The 19,518-nt window shown below is 37.8% G+C and overlaps 1 protein-coding gene across 1 annotated transcript in view; it reads left to right on the forward strand.

Annotated features, from left to right (window-relative positions):
• nbeab (neurobeachin b) overlaps nt 1–19,518 on the forward strand; it is a 444,946-nt gene that overhangs the window by 143,144 nt on the left and 282,284 nt on the right. Inside the window, exons 10-13 of the mRNA XM_083547720.1 lie at nt 9,380–9,577; nt 10,737–10,870; nt 13,479–13,587; nt 18,313–18,465. Of these exons, the coding sequence (XP_083403846.1) occupies nt 9,380–9,577; nt 10,737–10,870; nt 13,479–13,587; nt 18,313–18,465 (594 nt within the window). The remainder of the gene's footprint in view (nt 1–9,379; nt 9,578–10,736; nt 10,871–13,478; nt 13,588–18,312; nt 18,466–19,518) is intronic.

Here is a 19,518-nt window from a genome sequence, read left to right on the forward strand (position 1 = left end):
TGTGCAAACCTGGTGAAAAACTACAGGAAACGTTTGACCTCTGTAATTACAAACAAACAAATATTAACATTGACTTTCTCAGGTGTTCAAATACTTATTTGCAGCTGTATCATACAAATAAATAGTTAAAAAATCATACATTGTGATTTCTGGATTTTTTTTTTTTAGATTATGTCTCTCACAGTGGACATGCAACTACCATGACAATTTCAGACCCCTCCATGAAATACTTATTTTCCTCACTGTATTTATGTATATATACACACACACTGTGCATTCAGAATTTGCAATCATTCATATAGAATTAATTTTTTTCATTAAGCTACACTCAGTTCCCTGTAATGACAGTGAAAAGAGAATTTTAGAAATGTCTGTAATTTTATTTGAAATAAAACAATCTGAAATATCACATGTATCACACTGGCGATCAAAATTAGAGAACATTTTATAAACAATTGAACAATTCTGAAATAATGTCATCTTCACTGCTCAACAGTTAACGGAGTTTTTGTCCTGTCTGTACCATGCTACCAGAACACCTTTCCACAAATTAACTAAGGCAAAACACACTGATCAAGTTATTCCGCAGTTACTGGTGTTAATCTGGTACCTGGTGCTAATTTCCTTGATTATCTGTCAACCCCTATTTAACTGGCAGCCTAACTTCCAGTTTCACTGACTCTGCAAGATGGTGGGCCGTTCTAAAGTGACTGAAAGCCTCCGGCAGCAGGTTGTCCAGATGAAGGTCAAAGGGATGACCCTATCAGCCATAGCAAGACAAGTTGGTCGTTCCAAATCTGTGATTTCAAGAATATTGAATCTTTACAACATTACAAACTCATTCAAGTCCGCCAAGAAGGCTGGTCGTCCACGGAAGACAAATACAAGAGGATACTGCGGAGGATCTCAATGGGCAATAGTTTCCACACTGCAGCTGGAATTGCTCACCAGTTCAGTGCTGAACAGGGTAAGGATCTGTCTCGTCATACAGTGTCTCGTTGTTTAAGAGCATTTGGACTAAAAGCCCACTCTGCAGTGACCAAACCTCTCATTAGCAGAAAGAATCAAAAGGCTAGACTAAGCATGTTGTTTGGACAGAGAAGAACTGGTCCAAAGTTTACTTCAGTGATGAAAGCAAGTTTAATTTATTTTGGTCCGATGGGAAACATTATGTTCGGCGACAAACTGGAGAAAGACTGAACCCAAAGTGTGTAAAGAAGTCAGTGAAAAGTGGAGGAGGAAGTGTCATGGTTTGGGGCATGTTTTCTGCAGCAGGAGTTGAGCCTCTTATACAGCTACATGGCAGAGTGAATGCAAATGTTTATCAGAACCTTTTTCAACAACATATGGTTCCTTCCCTGCGTTCATCACCCAATCAGCCCACAGTGTTCATGCAGGACAACGCTCCATGTCACACAGCAAAACGGGTAAAGCAGTTCCTTGAAACTGAAAACATTGAAATAATGACATTGCCTGCCCAGAGTCCTGATCTCAACCCAATAGAGAACCTCTGGAAAATCCTTGGTGACAAAGTTATGGCCAAGAAACCCACTACAGTCACCGAACTGTGGAGGAGACTGGAAGAAGAGTGGACCAAAATCACACCAGAGCAATGTGAGAGACTAGTGCTGTCCTGTGGCTACAGATGTGCTGAAGTCATTCAGAGCAGAGGCCTGTACACTTCCTACTAATTGCTGACTGTTGTAACCTTCAGAAAATTTTGTTGTAATCTTTTTCCATGCTACAGTCATTGTTGTTCTCTAATTTTGATCAGTGTGTTTTCTGCAAAATAATGTTTTTTTTTTTTTAAATGCCTTAATTTGTGGAAAAGGTGTTCTGGTAGCATGGTATAGACAGGACAAAAACTCCTTCAACTGTTGAGCAGTGAAGATGACATTATTTCAGAATTGTTCAATTGTTTATAAATTCTTCTCTAATTTTGATCGCCAGTGTAAGTATTTAAACCCTTTACTCAGTACATAGTTTAAGTATTTTGGCAACAATTAAAGCCTTGAATGTTTTTGGGTATAACGCAACAAGGATTGTGATTTTTCTGCCATTATTCATTCCATATCCTCTTCAAATGGGTCAGGTTGGACCCCCCACTTGTGAACCGGCGCTCGTCTATGTGCCCCCTGCTACATACAGATATACTGTATATGTCAGGATCTTCCGGGCACACGGTGTGCACTTCCGGTTTTGTGGGGCACACTTCCGGGTTCCACGGCGCGCACTTCCGGTTCAGCGGCCATCTTGCCGCTGACTTTAACTTGGGGCCAGATTATCTCACCGGCTTCCTATAGCCCTTGGGATTATTCTTGCCACCTTGCCTTCTTTGGATCCTGTTCCTGTTTCTGTTCCTGTTCTTATTCTTGTTCTTGTTCTTGTTCCCGTTTCTGCTCATGCTCCTGTTCCTGACCCTGTTCCTGACTTCTGGTCTGCTCTGCCTCCCTAGTTACCTGGTTTGGACTCTGAACTGTTTTTTGTTTTTGTTTTTCTGCTCTGCCTTTGTTGGTCTGTTTGCCAGATCTTTGAATCTTGGACTGTTTTTTGATTTTCTTTTTGTCTTCCCTGCATCGCACTGATCGCCTGTGTTTTTGACCCTTGACAGTTTTTGGACTGTGTTTTTGCCTTTGCCCCTATGCCTGTGCCCTATTAAAGCCTGTATTGTCCTTACTCCCTGTGTGCATCCTGCATTTGGGTCCTCATTTACTAGTCACTTAGTTCACTGACATAATAATCTGGCCCTGCATCGCGTCCCGCTCCGCTTCAGAGTCCCGCCGAGGGCGCTGCTCCACGCCCAATACTTGCTAACTACATTGCTCCACCTCCAAATTTCTCCAAGGTGTTCGACTGACCCCTTGGTTGCTCTGTTTGCCATATCTCTGAATCTTGGACTGTTTTTCAATTTTTTTGCCTCGAAGTTTTCCTGTGTTTTTGACCCTGGGCTGTTTTTGGACTGTGTTCTTGCCTTTGCCCCTTTGTCTGTTCCCCAATAAAGCCTGTATTTTCTTTACTCCCTGTGTGCATCCTGCATTTGTGTCCTCACTCACCTAGTCACAGACGGACACTGACAGAATAATCTGGCTGTGCATCGTGTCCTGTGAGATTACTGACAGAATAGTTTATACATTATGGTACTGTAAATTGCTCTGTTTTGTAAAAGACAGGAGGCAGAGCTGGAGGTAGCAGAGCTGAAGATGTTAAGGTTTTCGTTGGGAGTGACGAGGATGGACAGGATTAGAAATGAGTTTATTAGAGGGACAGCCCATGTAGGATGTTTTGGTGACAAGGTGAGGGAGGCGAGATTGAGATGGTTTGGACATGTGCAGAGGAGGGACATGAATTATATTGGTAGAAGAATGCTGAGGATGGAGCCACCAGGTAGGAGGAAAAGAGGAAGGCCAAGGAGGAGGTTCATGGATGTGGTGAGGGAAGACATGCAGGTAGTTGGTGTAAAAATGGCAGATGTAGAGGACAGGGTGGTATTTAGACAGATGACCCGCTGTGGCGACAAAGATGGGAGCAGCCGAAAGAAGAAGAAGAAGAAGAAGAAGGAATTGCTCTGTTTTGCTGAATTATGTTCTGTAAATTGTTTAATTATTAACAAATTACAGTATATTACCCCACACTGATCACCATTCTTTAGGACTCCTGGGTAGGCCAGGCCATGTCTTAAGTTACACTGGGGTCGATATCTATAGACATTTGCCCCACTGTACTTGTGACCTGGTAGCCACTCGTCCACAGCCTGGTACTGGGATGTGACCTGGTGCTTAGGGACCTCTGGCATAAAGTGACTCGAAGCTTTAATAAATGTCTGAAAGCCCAGATTAAGAAAAGGGCACTTAGGGTTGTCTTTTGAGTTTTTAGTTATACCATGATGTTGAGTGATTTCAGAATCTGACTGCAGTGTTTTTGATGGAAAAGTTTCCAAATCCTTTCACTTTGAAGCTAAATCTATTTACCAATACAGAAAGGCTACAAAATTTTTTACTAGAGCTGAATGATTATTTTACACAGCCAAAACAATCATGGAAAACAAAAATATAAAAATAATAAAATGAAATACTTTCTTGCATCATTGTTCCACCATAAAATAAACCTTACATCAGATTTCTGGTTTTGCTGAACAATTCCTCTGAGAAACAGAAAGCAGAGAATCTGTATTCTGTTTAAAAGAAAGAAGTCAAGGGTTCACTGTAAAACAACTCGAATATGAAGAAGTTGGACCTGTTGTTTTGAAATCCACTGGGATTTTTCCAGAAATTTAACAGAACACAGAGCAAATCTTTCATGCTTTAGGTCTTAGAACAGACTTCCATCCAGAATCTGATCTAATGTCTTTGGTTTGCTCGATTCTGTTGTATTTTGGAGCTTTTTGTGCTGACAAGCTCATTTTTAATTGTGTCCTGAGGCAAAATCTGAGTCAGCCGGGTTGATCGCTTTTAAAATGGATGTTAATGTTACTGTAATTAGGACCTGCGGCAGCTTTCGACTTCTAGTTTCTACACTGTTTTTGCTTTATTTATTATTTTTTTAGGTAACTCTGCACAAATGATCTTTAGTATCTGTCAGAAAACACGATATATTCACAGGTGGAGATCGATTCTTTTTTTTACAGAGTATTTTTAGAAACCAGTATATCAGACCAGATAGATCTGTGCGTGTACACTTGTGGTGCGCCGAGCCAACTCTCTCCAGAAGATATGTTATAGATTTATACCACTTGTACTGCTGTGAATGTGAGCAGGCAGCTTTGATTCGTTTCTTAGTCCCGGCTTTCAGAACATTTACGCTAAAGTTGCAATTAAATACAAATGCCTCATTAAACAAATACAAGGTGCATGGTTTTCTTAGAAAGCTTGCCAGAAAAACTTTACTGGAATATATATTAACAAAAGTATTGGGACACCTGAATTTTCCTGCCATATATGGATCTTCCAAAAACTGTTCCAACAAAATTGGTTTCACAAAATTGTATATAGAATGTCCTTGGATGCATAAATTTTTCCTTCACTTTAACTAGGAGAGCTAAACCTGTTCCAGCATGGCAATACCCCTGTGCACAAAGCCAGTTACATGAAAATATGCTTTACATTGAGATAAACCCTAATGACACCTTTGGGATGAATATGAATGCTAAGTGCACCCCAGGCTTCCTCACCTCACCTACATCAGTACCTGACTTTACTATCACAAGGGTTAGCCTTAAAGAGTCTTATATTCATTGTTCTAGGTCTTAATGTTCCAATGCCCTGTAACACTAGTAGTTGTAGTTCTTTCTTTCGCTAGTCCAAATATAATTTGCTGTATTACAACTACAAATGAGACCAACTGTCAGGCTGATAGAGCGAGCAGAAGCCGAAGTTCAACAGAACAAAGATGCGTTTAATGATGAAGGGAATGTAGATAAACCAAACCAGCAGTAAGCACAGAATCACAGAATGCACAGGCAAAGAGCAGTTCATAATATATATCCACAGAGTAGAACCACAATGAAATAAGTCCTTGGTGATAATCCACAACAAAACAGTCCGTAGACTGAGCAGTCAGACGCAGCCAGTTTTCCAGCCTAATCGGTAGAACAGACGGGGAGTGCTTGGAAGTGTGTGCTTATGTAGTGTGAGCTGATGAGAGTCAGGTGTGCATGATTAGTAGGATGGGGAGCTGCTAGGAGGAATGTGTGGTTCAAGTGAGGGTGTGGCTGGTGGATCCCTGACACCAACATGCAACAGCCAATCAGCTTTCTCTTATTATTATGAATAAAATTATGAATAAAATTATGAATAAAAAGAGAGAGAGCAAGCAAAGTAAAGAATATGAAAATGAATTAATCTCTGACAGCTGTAAAACATCTAATCCATGTATAGGCATTTCTTTAATTATGTAATGTTTGCTTTAGTTATAATTTTAGGCTGTTTTTCGAAATAGCTAAACTTTGAATTAAAAGTCTATCAAAAATGTTAAATTACATAAAATCATAATCTACCCTATTGCACATTAGAAAGCACCATTAAAAAGCCCTGGGAAAAAAAAAAAAAAAAAACATTTACATGAATATTAACTCAAATAAAGAGACAGAGCAAAAGGGAAAGCAGTACGAATCAGTTTTCCGCCATTAGTTTTCAAAGCCGTCTCTGCTGCGTTAGCCAACTGCTAAGTGTCTGTAATAGCTTTTGGACTGCAGAAGGTTTTTCACAGTATAACTTCTCTCTTGTTGTTGCTTCCTCCCCACTGACATGGAAGATAAATGTTGTTTGGCCATTTATTTTCTCGTCCTCAGAAGGCTAGTATTACATCATCAGTTACTTCCAGCAGGGTGTGGAACCTGACAGGAACCCATAGAGCCGGCCCTAAACGTCCAGCAAATCTTTTCTTTTCTAATCAAGCATTTTTTTTTATTTGATTGTGGATATAGATTTTTTTTTTTCTTTTTCGCTGGGGTGGGAGTCATAATGGTGCACATCAGTGCCATGTATGCTATTTGTTAAAAATGGTTTTAGGTGTCATGCGAGTTGATGATTTATTAGAAGGATAAAAATAAGTGTCCCTTTTCCCAAGAGTCACTTCAGCCGAGAATCCAATATGCATTATGCAATATTGTATCACTTCAGTGTTGATTTATTTCTCTGTGTGTGTTTAAAGCACTCCTGAGTTCTACTGGCACTTTCATTATACAGCTTTATTCTTGGAGGGAAAAACTAATGTATATATATATATATATATATATATATATATATATATAAATAAGAGTATCAATGTGCAGCTTGTATAGCAGTACAGATTTGCTGAACTCAACATACAGCCGTTATTGTCTAAATAGCTGGCAATAAAACTGATTTATTTGTTTGTTTTTGTTTGTTTAATATATAGATATAGCTATTTATTAAAATGATCCAACTAAGCGCCATTTTTTTGCACCTTGTCTTAGTGCATGAATTAAAACAGGCAGAAATTGAAATCTAATGAACCCTAAATTAAATAATTTACAAACCTCAACCTCAATTTTATTTTTTTTATCCTCAGTCAGTTCTTTGTTGCGAGAATCACTTCACTTAAACAGCTTGAAAATGTCGAAAGCTAGGCGTTTGTTTCACAATGTTAACACATAAATAAATGAATAAATAAATGAACAAATTAATGAATAAAAAAATTAATAAATTAAAAATGCTTACCTATTGCAGATTCAGTCTTCCCAGCCTGGTGCAGGTCTACAATTTTGTTTCTGGTGTCCTTTGACAGCTCTTCGGTCTTGGCCATAGTGGAGTTTGGAGTCTGACTGGTTGAGGTTGTGGACAGGTGTCTTTTATACTGATAACGAGTTCAAACTGGTGCCATTAATACAGGTAACAAGTGGAGGACAGAGAAGTCTCTTAAAGAGAAAGTTACAGGTCTGTGAGAGCCAGATACTTATTTTCCACCATAATTTGCAAATAAATTCTTTAAAAATCAGACGATGTGATTTTTTTTCTCATTTTGTCTCTCATAGTTGAAGTGTACCTATGATAAAAATTACAGGCCTCTCTCATCTTTTTGAGTGGGAGAACTTGCACAATTGGTGGCTGACTAAATACTTTTTTGCCCCACTGTGTGTGTGTGTGTGTATATGTGTGTGTGTGTATATATATATATATATATATATATATATAATATACCTTTTGTATTGTATATTTAAAATTCAGCTCCAACTGAATTGTATTTGTAAGTAATTTGAAGTCTGTTGAATTAACTTGCAACTCAGTGGTGTTATGTGTTTTAATGACTGCCTCATTTGTGAAAATCCATTGGCTTCTCCTTGCTAATTGCTGTAAATGTGTTCGCTTTTGTCAGCCTTGCACTTCGGTGCTAACTCCAGCTCCATTTTTGTGGTGCAGTGTGAAAAAGCAAAATGCACACAGAAATCTGAAGCTGCACTTTTATAAGTAATGCATAGAAGAACATCCAGCAACAATTCAGGCTCCTGCTTTGGCCAAGACTTGTTCTACAATAAACCTTTACATATTTGCATTTACAGCATTTAGCAGATACACATAGCCAGACTTGATGTCTATGATGAGAATGTCTTCACATGACTAGAAAAATGATTAAAAGCTAAAATCAATAAAATTTAATTATTATAATATATCATTCCCTGCATTTTCATGTCGAAGGCAAAGCAGAGAAACTGGTTCCTGATCGTTACCATTTTGGACTTAAATGAAGAGCTATCCAGGTTAATGCAAGTAAATTATGGCGTGCCACAAGGTTCAGTTCTAGGACCCCTGCTTTTCACAATATACATGCTTCCCTTAGGAAATATTTTTAGAAGGCATGGGATTAGCTTCCACTGTTATGCTAATGATACCCAGCTATATATCTCTTCTAAGCCAGGCGATACATCTCAATTGGCTCGGGTAACTGAGTGTGTTAAAGAATTAAAAGACTGGATGACTGGATGAAATAAACTTGACTTGACTTGGTTCCTCGTTACTTTCTCATTGACAGGCTGCAATAAAGGGTCATATGAGAAATGTAACAAAATCAGTACAAGGCGTTAAATATTACAGCGTCATTATGAAAAGAGATGTGGAACAGACACAAACACGCACAAAGACACAAACAAATGATCTCACTCTCTATGTCCCTAATACTGTACCTCTTCAAAGTTCAGGAAAAATGTCTACAAATCCCATTGAATATAAATGACATGACACATTCCTCTAACAGACAGAGGTGATCACATCTGGATTCCCTCACTTTCTCATGGACAGGCTGCAATAAAGTTTCATATGAGAAACGTAATGTAAACAGCGCAATTCGTTAACTCCTACAGCTCCATTATTAATAGAGATGTGGCACAGGCTTCACTCTCTGCCTCTCTGTATCCAATAACTATTATTACAATTCATTCAAAATATCGAATGATACTTTTTTATAAGTTTTTTTTTTTATGTCATGACACATTCTTCCAGCTGAAATAGGTGATCACATCAATATGGCCTAAAGCCTGTCATGAACAGGCTGCAGAAAAGGTTCAAATAAAAAACAATTCTCTCTAGTAATAATATGTATTTATTTAATATATAGGCACAGCTCTAAAATAAAATCCATCTAAATAAGCATAATCTTTTTACACTTTATCTCGGTGAATGAATTATACAGTAACTGGCAATATTTAAAATCTAATGGCCTCTAAATAAACTCATGCACAAACATCAGTGAATTGATTTAAATCAACAGAAAGCTGGCATTTTTTATTTATTTATTTATTTATTTATTTATTTATTTATTTATTTATTTATTTCCGACGTAGACAGATTGTATTCTGTAGCTGTTTAGATGTTTATACTGTATTATTTGTTCATCTGGAACTTTTTTTTGCTCTCTCTCTCCACAGAGCACATTTAAGTTTAAGTCGGAGAGCGATATCCATTTGGCGGAGCACCATAAGCAGGTGTTGTACGATGGCAAGTTGGCCAGCAGCATCTGCTTTACCTACAACGCTAAAGCCACAGACGCACAGCTGTGTCTGGAGTCTTCTCCCAGAGAGAACGCTTCGATCTTCGTCCACTCGCCACATGCCCTCATGCTACAGGTATGTGAGTGTATGTGTGTGTGTGTGTGTGTGTGTGTGTTTGTGTGCATGGAAAAAGTTCTATGATTATAATATAACTTTTGAGTGTTTGAGTATTAAAACATCACGGTCTGTTTAAATGCTGAGTGGCTGGAAAATGTGCTTTGAAACCAGTCAGTTTAATTACCACTCTAAATAAATGTGCTGCCTTATAAATAACTGTAACCATAGCAACATACAGTAACACTTCTATACAGAGTGAGTCAGCTATTGTAAACCTTTACTGAGCTCAGTGGAGGATTTCTGCATGTAGTTTAACTTTTGATGCTTTTGATAAATAGGGCCATGCACAGGAAGGATTTGACAGACTGAAAAACTTTCAAATGAGAAATAACAAAAAAAAAACCAGAACAATGGGTTAATCAAATTCCTACAGTTTATTGGTGCAGGTTGGTGGGAAAGTGGTGGATCAGTGGTTAAGACCTGGGTTACAGATTGGATGGTCAGGACTTAGAGCCCCCACCACCATGCTTCTATTGTTGGACCCGAGAGCAAGGCCTTTACCTCTCTCTGTTCCAGGGGCACTGTATCATGGCTGACTGCTGAGTGCTATAGAAATAAACGGTGGTGGATTAAGTACGCAAACCATGTGGTTGCATTAAAGTAAAGATACACTCTGTAAAATATGACTCCAGTAAATGTAAAACTCCTCCCTTTAAACTTTTACTTGAGTGAAAGTACAAAAGTGTTTGCCTTTAAATGTATCCAAAGTACTATGATTTATTATGGCTTTAATGTTTCTATTATTATTTTCTTCACAAGATTATTTGCTTAATCAACTCAGTTTAAGTGAAAAGACTTAAATGTTACTCTCAGTAGAACAATCTATTAATAAAATGATATCAATGAGTCAATTGCTGATTGATATCTATTACAATTATTATGATCAACAAACCTTCTTTTACACTACTTCAAAAAAAATTGTGCGAATGAGACCACGGGTGTTGTGACAAGTTCAAATCAGGAGTTTCTTGTCTATTGAAAACATGCATCAAAAATCATAACTATGACAAAGTCAATGTATTTCGATCAATAAATTCTTTGTTTTCTTCAATTTAGGACAAAAATGTCCATTTTATCATTTTAAATTCCTTTTGAAGATTTGTCTTTTCCTCTGCAGGACGTAAAGGCAATCGTCACCCACTCGATCCACAGTGCCATTCACTCCATCGGGGGCATTCAAGTGCTTTTCCCTCTTTTCTCCCAGCTGGACTTCCATCAGCACAGTGAGAGTCAGGTGGAAACCGCTGTTTGGTGAGCGACCTTGTCTAACCTTGTCTTATTTCACCATGTTTGATACAAAATCAATTCCCTGTTATTTTTTAGGAGAAAGTCTTGTCAATTGAATGTATTTGCACGTTGCAAAAAAGCAGGCCAGAAGCTCTGACCTCAAACCTATTGAACACCTTCGGGAGGAATTTGAACGCTGACTGACCCGCAGGCCTCCTCACCTCACCTACATCAATACCTGACTTTACTCATGGCTGAAAGAATCTCACCCAAATCTCCACTAGCACACAAAAATCTATTGGTTATTATTGGGCGTCGACTGATAGTGGATTTTACTGATACCGATAGCTAAGTTGGACCGTATTTGCCAATTAATCAACCGATAGTTTTATAAAATGGATACTAAATAAAAAAACAAACATAACACTCCATGTAAAATAGTAATTTATTAAAAAAAAAAAAAAAAACAGTACTGAATAATGAAAATGTGCTAAATTAAATAAATATGAATGTATTTATAATATTAATAAATATTGAGGAAAATAAAAGGCCAAACTGAAACAAAAAGTAATACTCTCAGCCGCTCGGGCAACAGATGAAACCCGGAAAAACTAACGGTATAGATTTTTGCCGATCGTTCCAGCAATCAACTGTTGGTCACGATTAACTGAATGATTAGGCGAATCCGATAAATTGGACAAACTCTGGTTATTATACAGAGACTTGGGTACTCTTAGTCCCAGCTTTGCTTGAGTCACTGTGTGGATATTTATGGCATGTTTCTTTCAGCTAACTGCCAATACTTGCTTTATATAAATGATCATGCTCCCTCCAGGGGTTTGTTGAGGTCAGAAAATGCTCAGAAAATCTGAAAATGATGGTAAAAGCCATGTTTAGTATTGCATTCACTGGCTTTCATAACCAAAAGCAATCACGATGTTCATGGTAACGAGGCAGGACTCAAGTAGATAAACTAGTCATCTAGTGGTCTTTATTATAGACAATTTGAGAATCACACGTGGTAGAACATAGGGATGAAGGGAAGGAGCTAATTAGAACTGTCCTCAGACATTGTGAAGACCAATGGCACACAGAGGAGAGAAGGAAAACGACACACCAAGGGGTAGAAAAATTCCTAAGAGACTTGCAAAATCTTTTTTTTTTTTCTTTTTTATGAAATGCACATCAACATTTAAACATATTTAAGTATTCAATGGTAAAATGTAAATATTTGTATCTGATGAAAAGATCTGACCATAGATTTATCACACCCGATCCCACTTGACCCGCTAGTTCACTAAGCACAGTCATAAGGAAGACGCTAACTCTGACAAACCTAGAATTTGTCATACAGGTCATGCAGTCTTTCTGAAATAAATGCTAAGATACATTAGTAATAAAAATAAAAGGTAAAAACACTCATTCATGCTAGCACTAGCTAGCGAATTTAACTAGCCAGATTACAACATGAAACTAGATTTTCACCTATATATATATATATATTTTTTTTTTTTATTTATTTATTTATTTTTTTTATTTATTATTATTTTTTTTAAATGATTTCTATGTTGGTGTGATTATTTTTTTGTTGGAGATGTTCTGAATATGATTGTAATTTCAGCAACAATATTTAACTAATAAAATAAATGTAAATAAATAAAATGGAAATGAAAGTATAAAGAAAATAAAAAGTTTTTTCTTTTATAAATGTATTTAACTAAGAATACAAAAATTCAACTATAATATACATTTACTGTTTGGACAATATTATTGGGACCTTTAACTTTTCCAGCTACAGTATATGTGATTCAACATCAAACTTTTACCACAAAGATGGAGGCACACAATCCATTTTTGTATAATGTAGCATTAACTTTACCCATTAATTGAACTAGGAGATCCAAACCTGCTCCAGCATGGCAATGCCTCTGTGCACAAATCCAGATCCATGAAAATATGCTTTACACGGTTTGGAGTGAAAGATCTCCTGCTATAAAGCTCTGACCTCAACCCTATTAAACACCTGTGGGATAAATTACTATCTGACTTTACTAATGTCCTTGTGGACGAATGAGCACAAATCTCCACAAACACCCTTCATAATTTAATAGAGCATCTTCCTATAGGGTGGGTTATTATAACAGCAAATGGAGAATAAGTTTGGCGTAGGATGTTCAAAAATCACAATCTAATATTATGTTCAGGAGTCCACAGACTTTTCTATAACCATAAATGATCCATAGTTTTTGAAAGTAAAATACAAATGTACCAAAAATAGTAGAAAGAAATTTTTTCCCACCCTTTGAACATCATAAAGCAAAAACAAGAAATAGGTGAACACACTTGATAACAGACCGATGACAAAACAGGGGCAGAGACAGGACCGGAGCAGTAACAGAGGCATGTAAAGTGATTATAAAAAGTTATAGAAAATGACACGAAAGCCATACAGAGGAACACGGAAACAGGAAGCAATTTCGCTATTCAAAACACCACGTCTGCTGCTGCTGCTGTTTTCAACTGGGAAATACATTAAGATTCCTAAAACAAAATCCCATTATATAGCAGCCCTTTTCTCATAGAAATAATTCTATTTAGGATGACCCATTTATTTGTGTGTGCTTTGTGACAGTGCCAGTCTCCTGGGCTTCCTGGTGGAGTTGCTGAAGAGCTCTGTGGCCATGCAGGAACAGATGCTTGGAGGAAAAGGCTTCCTGGTGATTGGATACCTGTTGGAAAAGGTTGGTGCTGCTTTTTTTTTTTCACCTGTCAGTTCATTTTGCCCATTTTATAGCTTCCTTTTGTCTAGGACCCTGTGCAATTATAATTACAGTAACATCACAAATCCAGAATTAAAGACTGGGACAAAAATCGATTGAAATTAGAGGGAAATCAATAGGAAAGAAGGACCTCACGACCACAAATGTGTGTAAATGCAGTTCTACTACCTTTGTAAGGATTTAATACATGTAACTGCAGGCAAATGAAAACATTTAGCAAAAGCTCTAATTCGGACAAATCTCTCTGTGTTCTTTTTATGGATTTTATAGCAGCCTTGATCATATCATATCTTTTTTAATACTATTCTGTACTATACAACTGTGAGATATTTAAATTGTCTGTACATTATTTTACACAATTACACGTTTAATTGACCAAAGTCTTTAATGTAGCACCCTTTGTCAATTATTAATTGAAAATACATAAAAATAGTCAGTCATGTTTAATATTTCAACAGGAAATGAGTTAACTAACATGAATCCAAAAGGATTTGCGCAGATATTACCTGGAAAAACTGCCTTCTTACTGCAGGATATATGCTTTCGGATGAGTTTGTACTCGTCCTTGCTTTCTTTAATGGAATATAAAGATTTTTTTAGGTTCATTGTGTATAAATGTAAGAAAATTGATCAATGAGTCCATTTCTGAATGCCCTAAGAGGTAATTATTATTGGGTTTTTTTCATACTTTAAACCTTCATTGGTTGGACAAAAGTCTGTGGACACCTGAGCATAAGATTTGTATGTGCTTTTTGAGCATTCCACATTTAGACCATTTAGATTTACATTTACGGCATTTGGCGGATGCCTTTATCCAGAACAACTTATAACGAAGCAGCTGAAGGTTCAAGGCACCAACAGTGGGTCCCTTCTCAAGGCACCAGCAGTGACAGTTTATTGGCGCTTAAATTTTACCTTGCGATCTTCCAATCCTTAGTCCAATGCCTTAACCACTAAACTACAATAATCTCCCTTTAATGAGCGATTCCTGACACACAAAAAGTCCTTTTGCCATCATTTTGGCCCTGTTTGCTGTTATCATAACTTCTGATGAGAAGAAGGTCCACCACATTTTGGAGTGTGGCTCGGGGGATTCGTGCTCATTCTCCCACTAAAGGTGTCAGTAAAGTCAGGTACTGATGTAGGTGAGTTGAGGAGGCCTGGTGTGTAGTCAATGTTCTAATTCATCCCAAAGGTGTTCAATAGGGATAAGATCAGAGCTTTAGTTCAGGCATCTCAAGATCTTCCCCTCCAAGCAAATGGAAAATTCATGCTACCATATCCAAAGACATTCTAAAAGATTGTGTACCTCCAAGTTTGCGGTAACAGTTTGGGGATGAATCACATATGGCCGGAAAAGTCAGGTGTTCCAATACCTATTTATATATTAAATAGTTGTACTTTTGCTTGAGTACATTTATAAGGTGTTCAATAGAGTTGAGGTCAGAGCTCTAGTGCAGCCCACTGAAGATCTTTCACTCCTGCCTTTGTGAAGCATATCAATAGGGTTGAGGTCAGAGCTCTAATGCAGCCCACTGAAGATCTTTCACTCCTGCCTTTGTGAAGCATATCCTCATGGTGCTAGCTTTGTGCACATTGTCATGCTGGAACAGGTTTGCATCTCCTAGTTCAAGTAAATGGAAAATTTCCATTTCCATACACATCTTATACAATTGTGCACCTCCTACTTTGTGGTAGAAGTTTGAGGACAGTACATATAGCTGGAAAGGTCAGTCAGGGGTCTCAGTACTTTTGTCCATCTAGTGTTAAAAAAATAAGTTTTTTCACATGATGCAATTTTGTTGTGAGAAAACGTTATTGGGATTGTAAAGGGGACTGACGTCGCTTGAACATTGCTGGTTTTTGTTGGCGTTATAAATGTAATAACTTGCCGCTGTAGAGACGAATTTTATCTCTGAATGAAATGCTAATTCATACACTACTGTACTCGACAGCAGGGTTTCTCAAATCCTCTGTAGTTTTGTACCAATTCAACTGTAAAAAAAAAAAAAAAACTGTTTCACCGTAACCAAATTAGATGCATTTAAATGTGTCAAATAATTTAAAGATAAATTAATGGAACGTTATATTTCCATAAAAATTGTCATTCAATTGCAGTTGGAATTATTTGACGCTAGGTTGTGAGAGATACTATACAATACGTGGGAGGTGACTATAAAACATGGAGTTAATTTCGATATTTCTGTAGATATTATACAGGCTTAATTTAAACATAGAACTCGACCAGCTGTGAGGAGAAATCTAATAAATCTGAATGTAAGAATATTTTCTTGAGGAAATGAACTGCAATGCAGAACTGAAGGTTTCTTTCGATTCCTCTCTTCGTCCCTCTTTCTTTCTCTCTTCACCCTGACCTCAATATAAACTCAATGTCAGATCACAATGCTTCAAGCTGAAAAACATTTCCAAGGTCAATCCACATTTTCTTTACATGTCTAGACATGATGCTGAGTAAACCTCTCTCGTCTTACTTCTCTACTCCATTTGTTTCTGCTAGAACTCAGGCTACATGTAAAAATAACAGTGATATTTGATGGGCTTGTGGTGTGGCGTTGCACTGGTCCTTCAGAGACGCAGCTTTTCTATTTCAAACTGACTCCCACTCACTTCACTTGGGTTTTTCACCAGGAAAATCTGCACACCATTCTTCTTTTCTTTCTTCTTCCTTCCTCTTCCTTTTCTTATTTTTGTCCTTCTGTCTTCCTTCTGACTTTCTTTTTTTCCCTCCTTGCTCCTCTGCATCCCATCATTCCATTTGTTTTGTTTTTTCAGTTTTTTCTTCCTTCCTCTCTTTTTATTTTCCCAAGCTTATTTTTATATCTTCTCCTCTTCCTCCTCCTCATTTTTCTCCTCCTACTCCTCATTTTCTTCCTTCTCTTCCTCCTTCTCCTCCTCGTTATTTTCCTCCTCCTCATCTTCCTTCTATGCATTTTCATTCTCCTCCTCCTCACTTTCCTTCTATTCATTTTCCTCCCTTTATTTTTCCTAATTTTTCTTTATCCTGCCTTCTCCTCCGCTTCATTTCCCTCTGCCTCCTTCTCCTCCTCTTCTATATCTTACCCCTCATTTTCCTTCTCCTCTTCCTCCTCCTATGCATTTTCCTCCTTCTCATTTTCACCCTCCCTCTTCCTCCCCCTCCTCTTCATTTTCCTGCTTCTCCTCCACATCTTCCTCCTCATTTTTGTCCTTCTCCTCCTCCTATGCATTTTCCTGCATCTGCCCCTGTTGTAGTCTTCATTATTTTTGGTACCAACAAATAGCCTGCACCCTTTAATCTAAGTAGTTGCGGGGATCATAATTTATCAAAAGATCGCTTATATACTGTGCGAGACCATTCAGTGCTTTAAACGTCTATAGTAGTATTATGTAATAAATGCAAGATTTAATTGGGAGCCAGTGTGGACTAATTAAAACAGGGGTGATGTGGTCATATTTCCTGCTACTGGTGAGGACTGAAGCTTATTAAGCATAGCATAGCATAGCATGGCATAGAATAGAATAGAATAGAATAGAATAGAATAGAATAGAATAGAATAGAATAGAATAGCCTTTTTTTGTCACAGATACATTACAGCACAGTGAAATTCTTTTCTTCACATTTCCCAACTCCCAACTGTCCAAGCTATGGTCAGAGCACATGGACAGCCATGTTACAGTGCCCCTGGAGAACAGATCCTCAAAGGAAAGACGAGAGTCAATAATTACACCAAGTTCTTTTACTGCTGTACACACTAAGACAGAAAGACTACCCAGACATGCTACATAATCCCAAAATTTAATTCTAGCAGCATGTGGACCAAGTAATCCTTCCATCTAATACAAGTCAAGCAGAAGGAAGTTATCAAGCATCCACTGTCTAATGTTCTTTACAAACTCCTCAAAATTGTTCAGCTGTTCTTCTCCTCTTCATTTTTTCCTTCTCTCAGTCCTCATTTTCCTCCTTCTCATATTCCATCTCCTTCTTTTTCTCATCATCCTTGTTTTCCTCCTCCTTCAGCTTCTCCTTTTTTATTTCTGCATCTTCATCACCCTCCTTTTCCCCCATTTCTTTTTGTATTCTCATCCTCCTCCTTCTTCCTCTTCTTCATTTATGCATATGTCTTTCTTTTCCTCCTTCTCCTTTTTTCTAATTTCTTTTCATCATTTTTCTTAACTTTAGTCTTTAACTTCTTTCTTCATTCTTTCTTCCTCACATCAGTTTTGCTATTGTAGCATATGCGAATAAATTTATCACTACGTTTGCGTGTACATTGAAATAAACAGTTGAATTTATTAAAAGAAAAAAAAAAAGAAAAAAAAGGAAATAACTTGGTGATTAGGTGCAGTGTCAGACAGAGCCACGTTCTCTCCTCATTCATTTCCATATCTCCTCACCTTGAGCTCAGGTAGGAGGGGAAAAGCACCACACTTTGTCCCTGTGTAAATAGGAGCTGCAATGAGACAGCATCTGAGAGAGTCTCAGTACAGCAACACTCCCACTGCTCGCTGTCTCGTTCACACACAGCTCGCCATCTGTTTCTGCCCCACTCACAGCTCACACCTACCCCACAGGTGCCATCACATCCAACGCTAATCACCTACAAACTCCTGGCAAAGTTAAAGTCCACTCGGTGCTCCAAAGTCAAACCGTTTCAAACTAACTGACAGTGAACTTTTGTTGTGTAGTCGTCGCGGGTGCACATCACCAGGGCCGTGCTGGAGCAGTTCCTCCGGTTTGCGAAGTACCTGGACGGCCTGAGTCATGGCGCGCCTCTTCTTAAGCAGCTCTGCGACCACATCCTGTTCAACGCTGCTATCTGGATCCATACTCCAGCTAAGGTAAGGGAATCTCCGTCGCGTCACAGTCTCCTCTTGGGTACTAAATGTTTGTTTATAGGTTTGTTTATAATCCAGTGGCAGGGAGTGCATTTCACACCCAGGCCTTCAGTGTTGTCCTACCTGTTAATTCACCTCTTAATACCATCATTTAGACGCCACGGCTTTCGAAATCATCAACATTAAAGAGAAACGCAGTGTAACAGAGCGCTGCATCACAGACAGGAATCTCATACAGTGAGAATAAATGTCATTACGAAATCACAAAACCCAATTAACACAATTCAACACGTCTCCTTTCACTGGAGCCACAACCGCACCTCCAGCATACATTATATTGAAATATATTGAATTAAAAGTCAGAATATATTAAATTCTCTCATAAATTATTTCCTAAAAGGAATTGAATATATATATATATATATATATATATATATATATATATATATATATATATATATATATATATATATATATATATATATATATATATATCATCCCCAGCTGCACAGAGTGGCCTCCAATCGAAGAGGACACTATCCAGGGGCAGACCGGGACGAAGTGTGAAGATCCGCAGGAATTTTTATATACCCTACCACTTTTAACTCAGCATTACTAATTAAATGAAAGTTGAACATATCAGTACTATCAGCTTCATGACTGCAGTTTTTGCCAGTTAGAGAAGCAGTCAGTGCATTGAAAATAAAACTGCTTATACATGTTACTTGTGGGCTTTTGCCACCAGGAGGTGGACAAATCTTAAATATTTCGGGCGGAAACGAGAGAAAATAACATTTTTGCTGGAGCAGGACAGAAGAATCCGTACTCCACAGGTCTCTAGGCCCAGTTGGCTCAAGAAACTCCAGACTCGAACTCACCACAACACACGTGACCTCATTTGATTTTATTTAAGTAGTTAAAAAGAAGGTTTTGGGCTCATGATCATTGTAATAGATATCAATCAGTGTTTGATTCATTAATATCATTCTATTAATAGATTGTTGTGCTGAGAGTCACAGAGTCTTTGCAACAGTCTTGCGACAAAAATTATAATAG

Source organism: Silurus aristotelis (assembly GCF_946808225.1).
Source record: "Silurus aristotelis genome assembly, chromosome: 8".
Lineage (NCBI taxonomy): Eukaryota > Metazoa > Chordata > Actinopteri > Siluriformes > Siluridae > Silurus > Silurus aristotelis.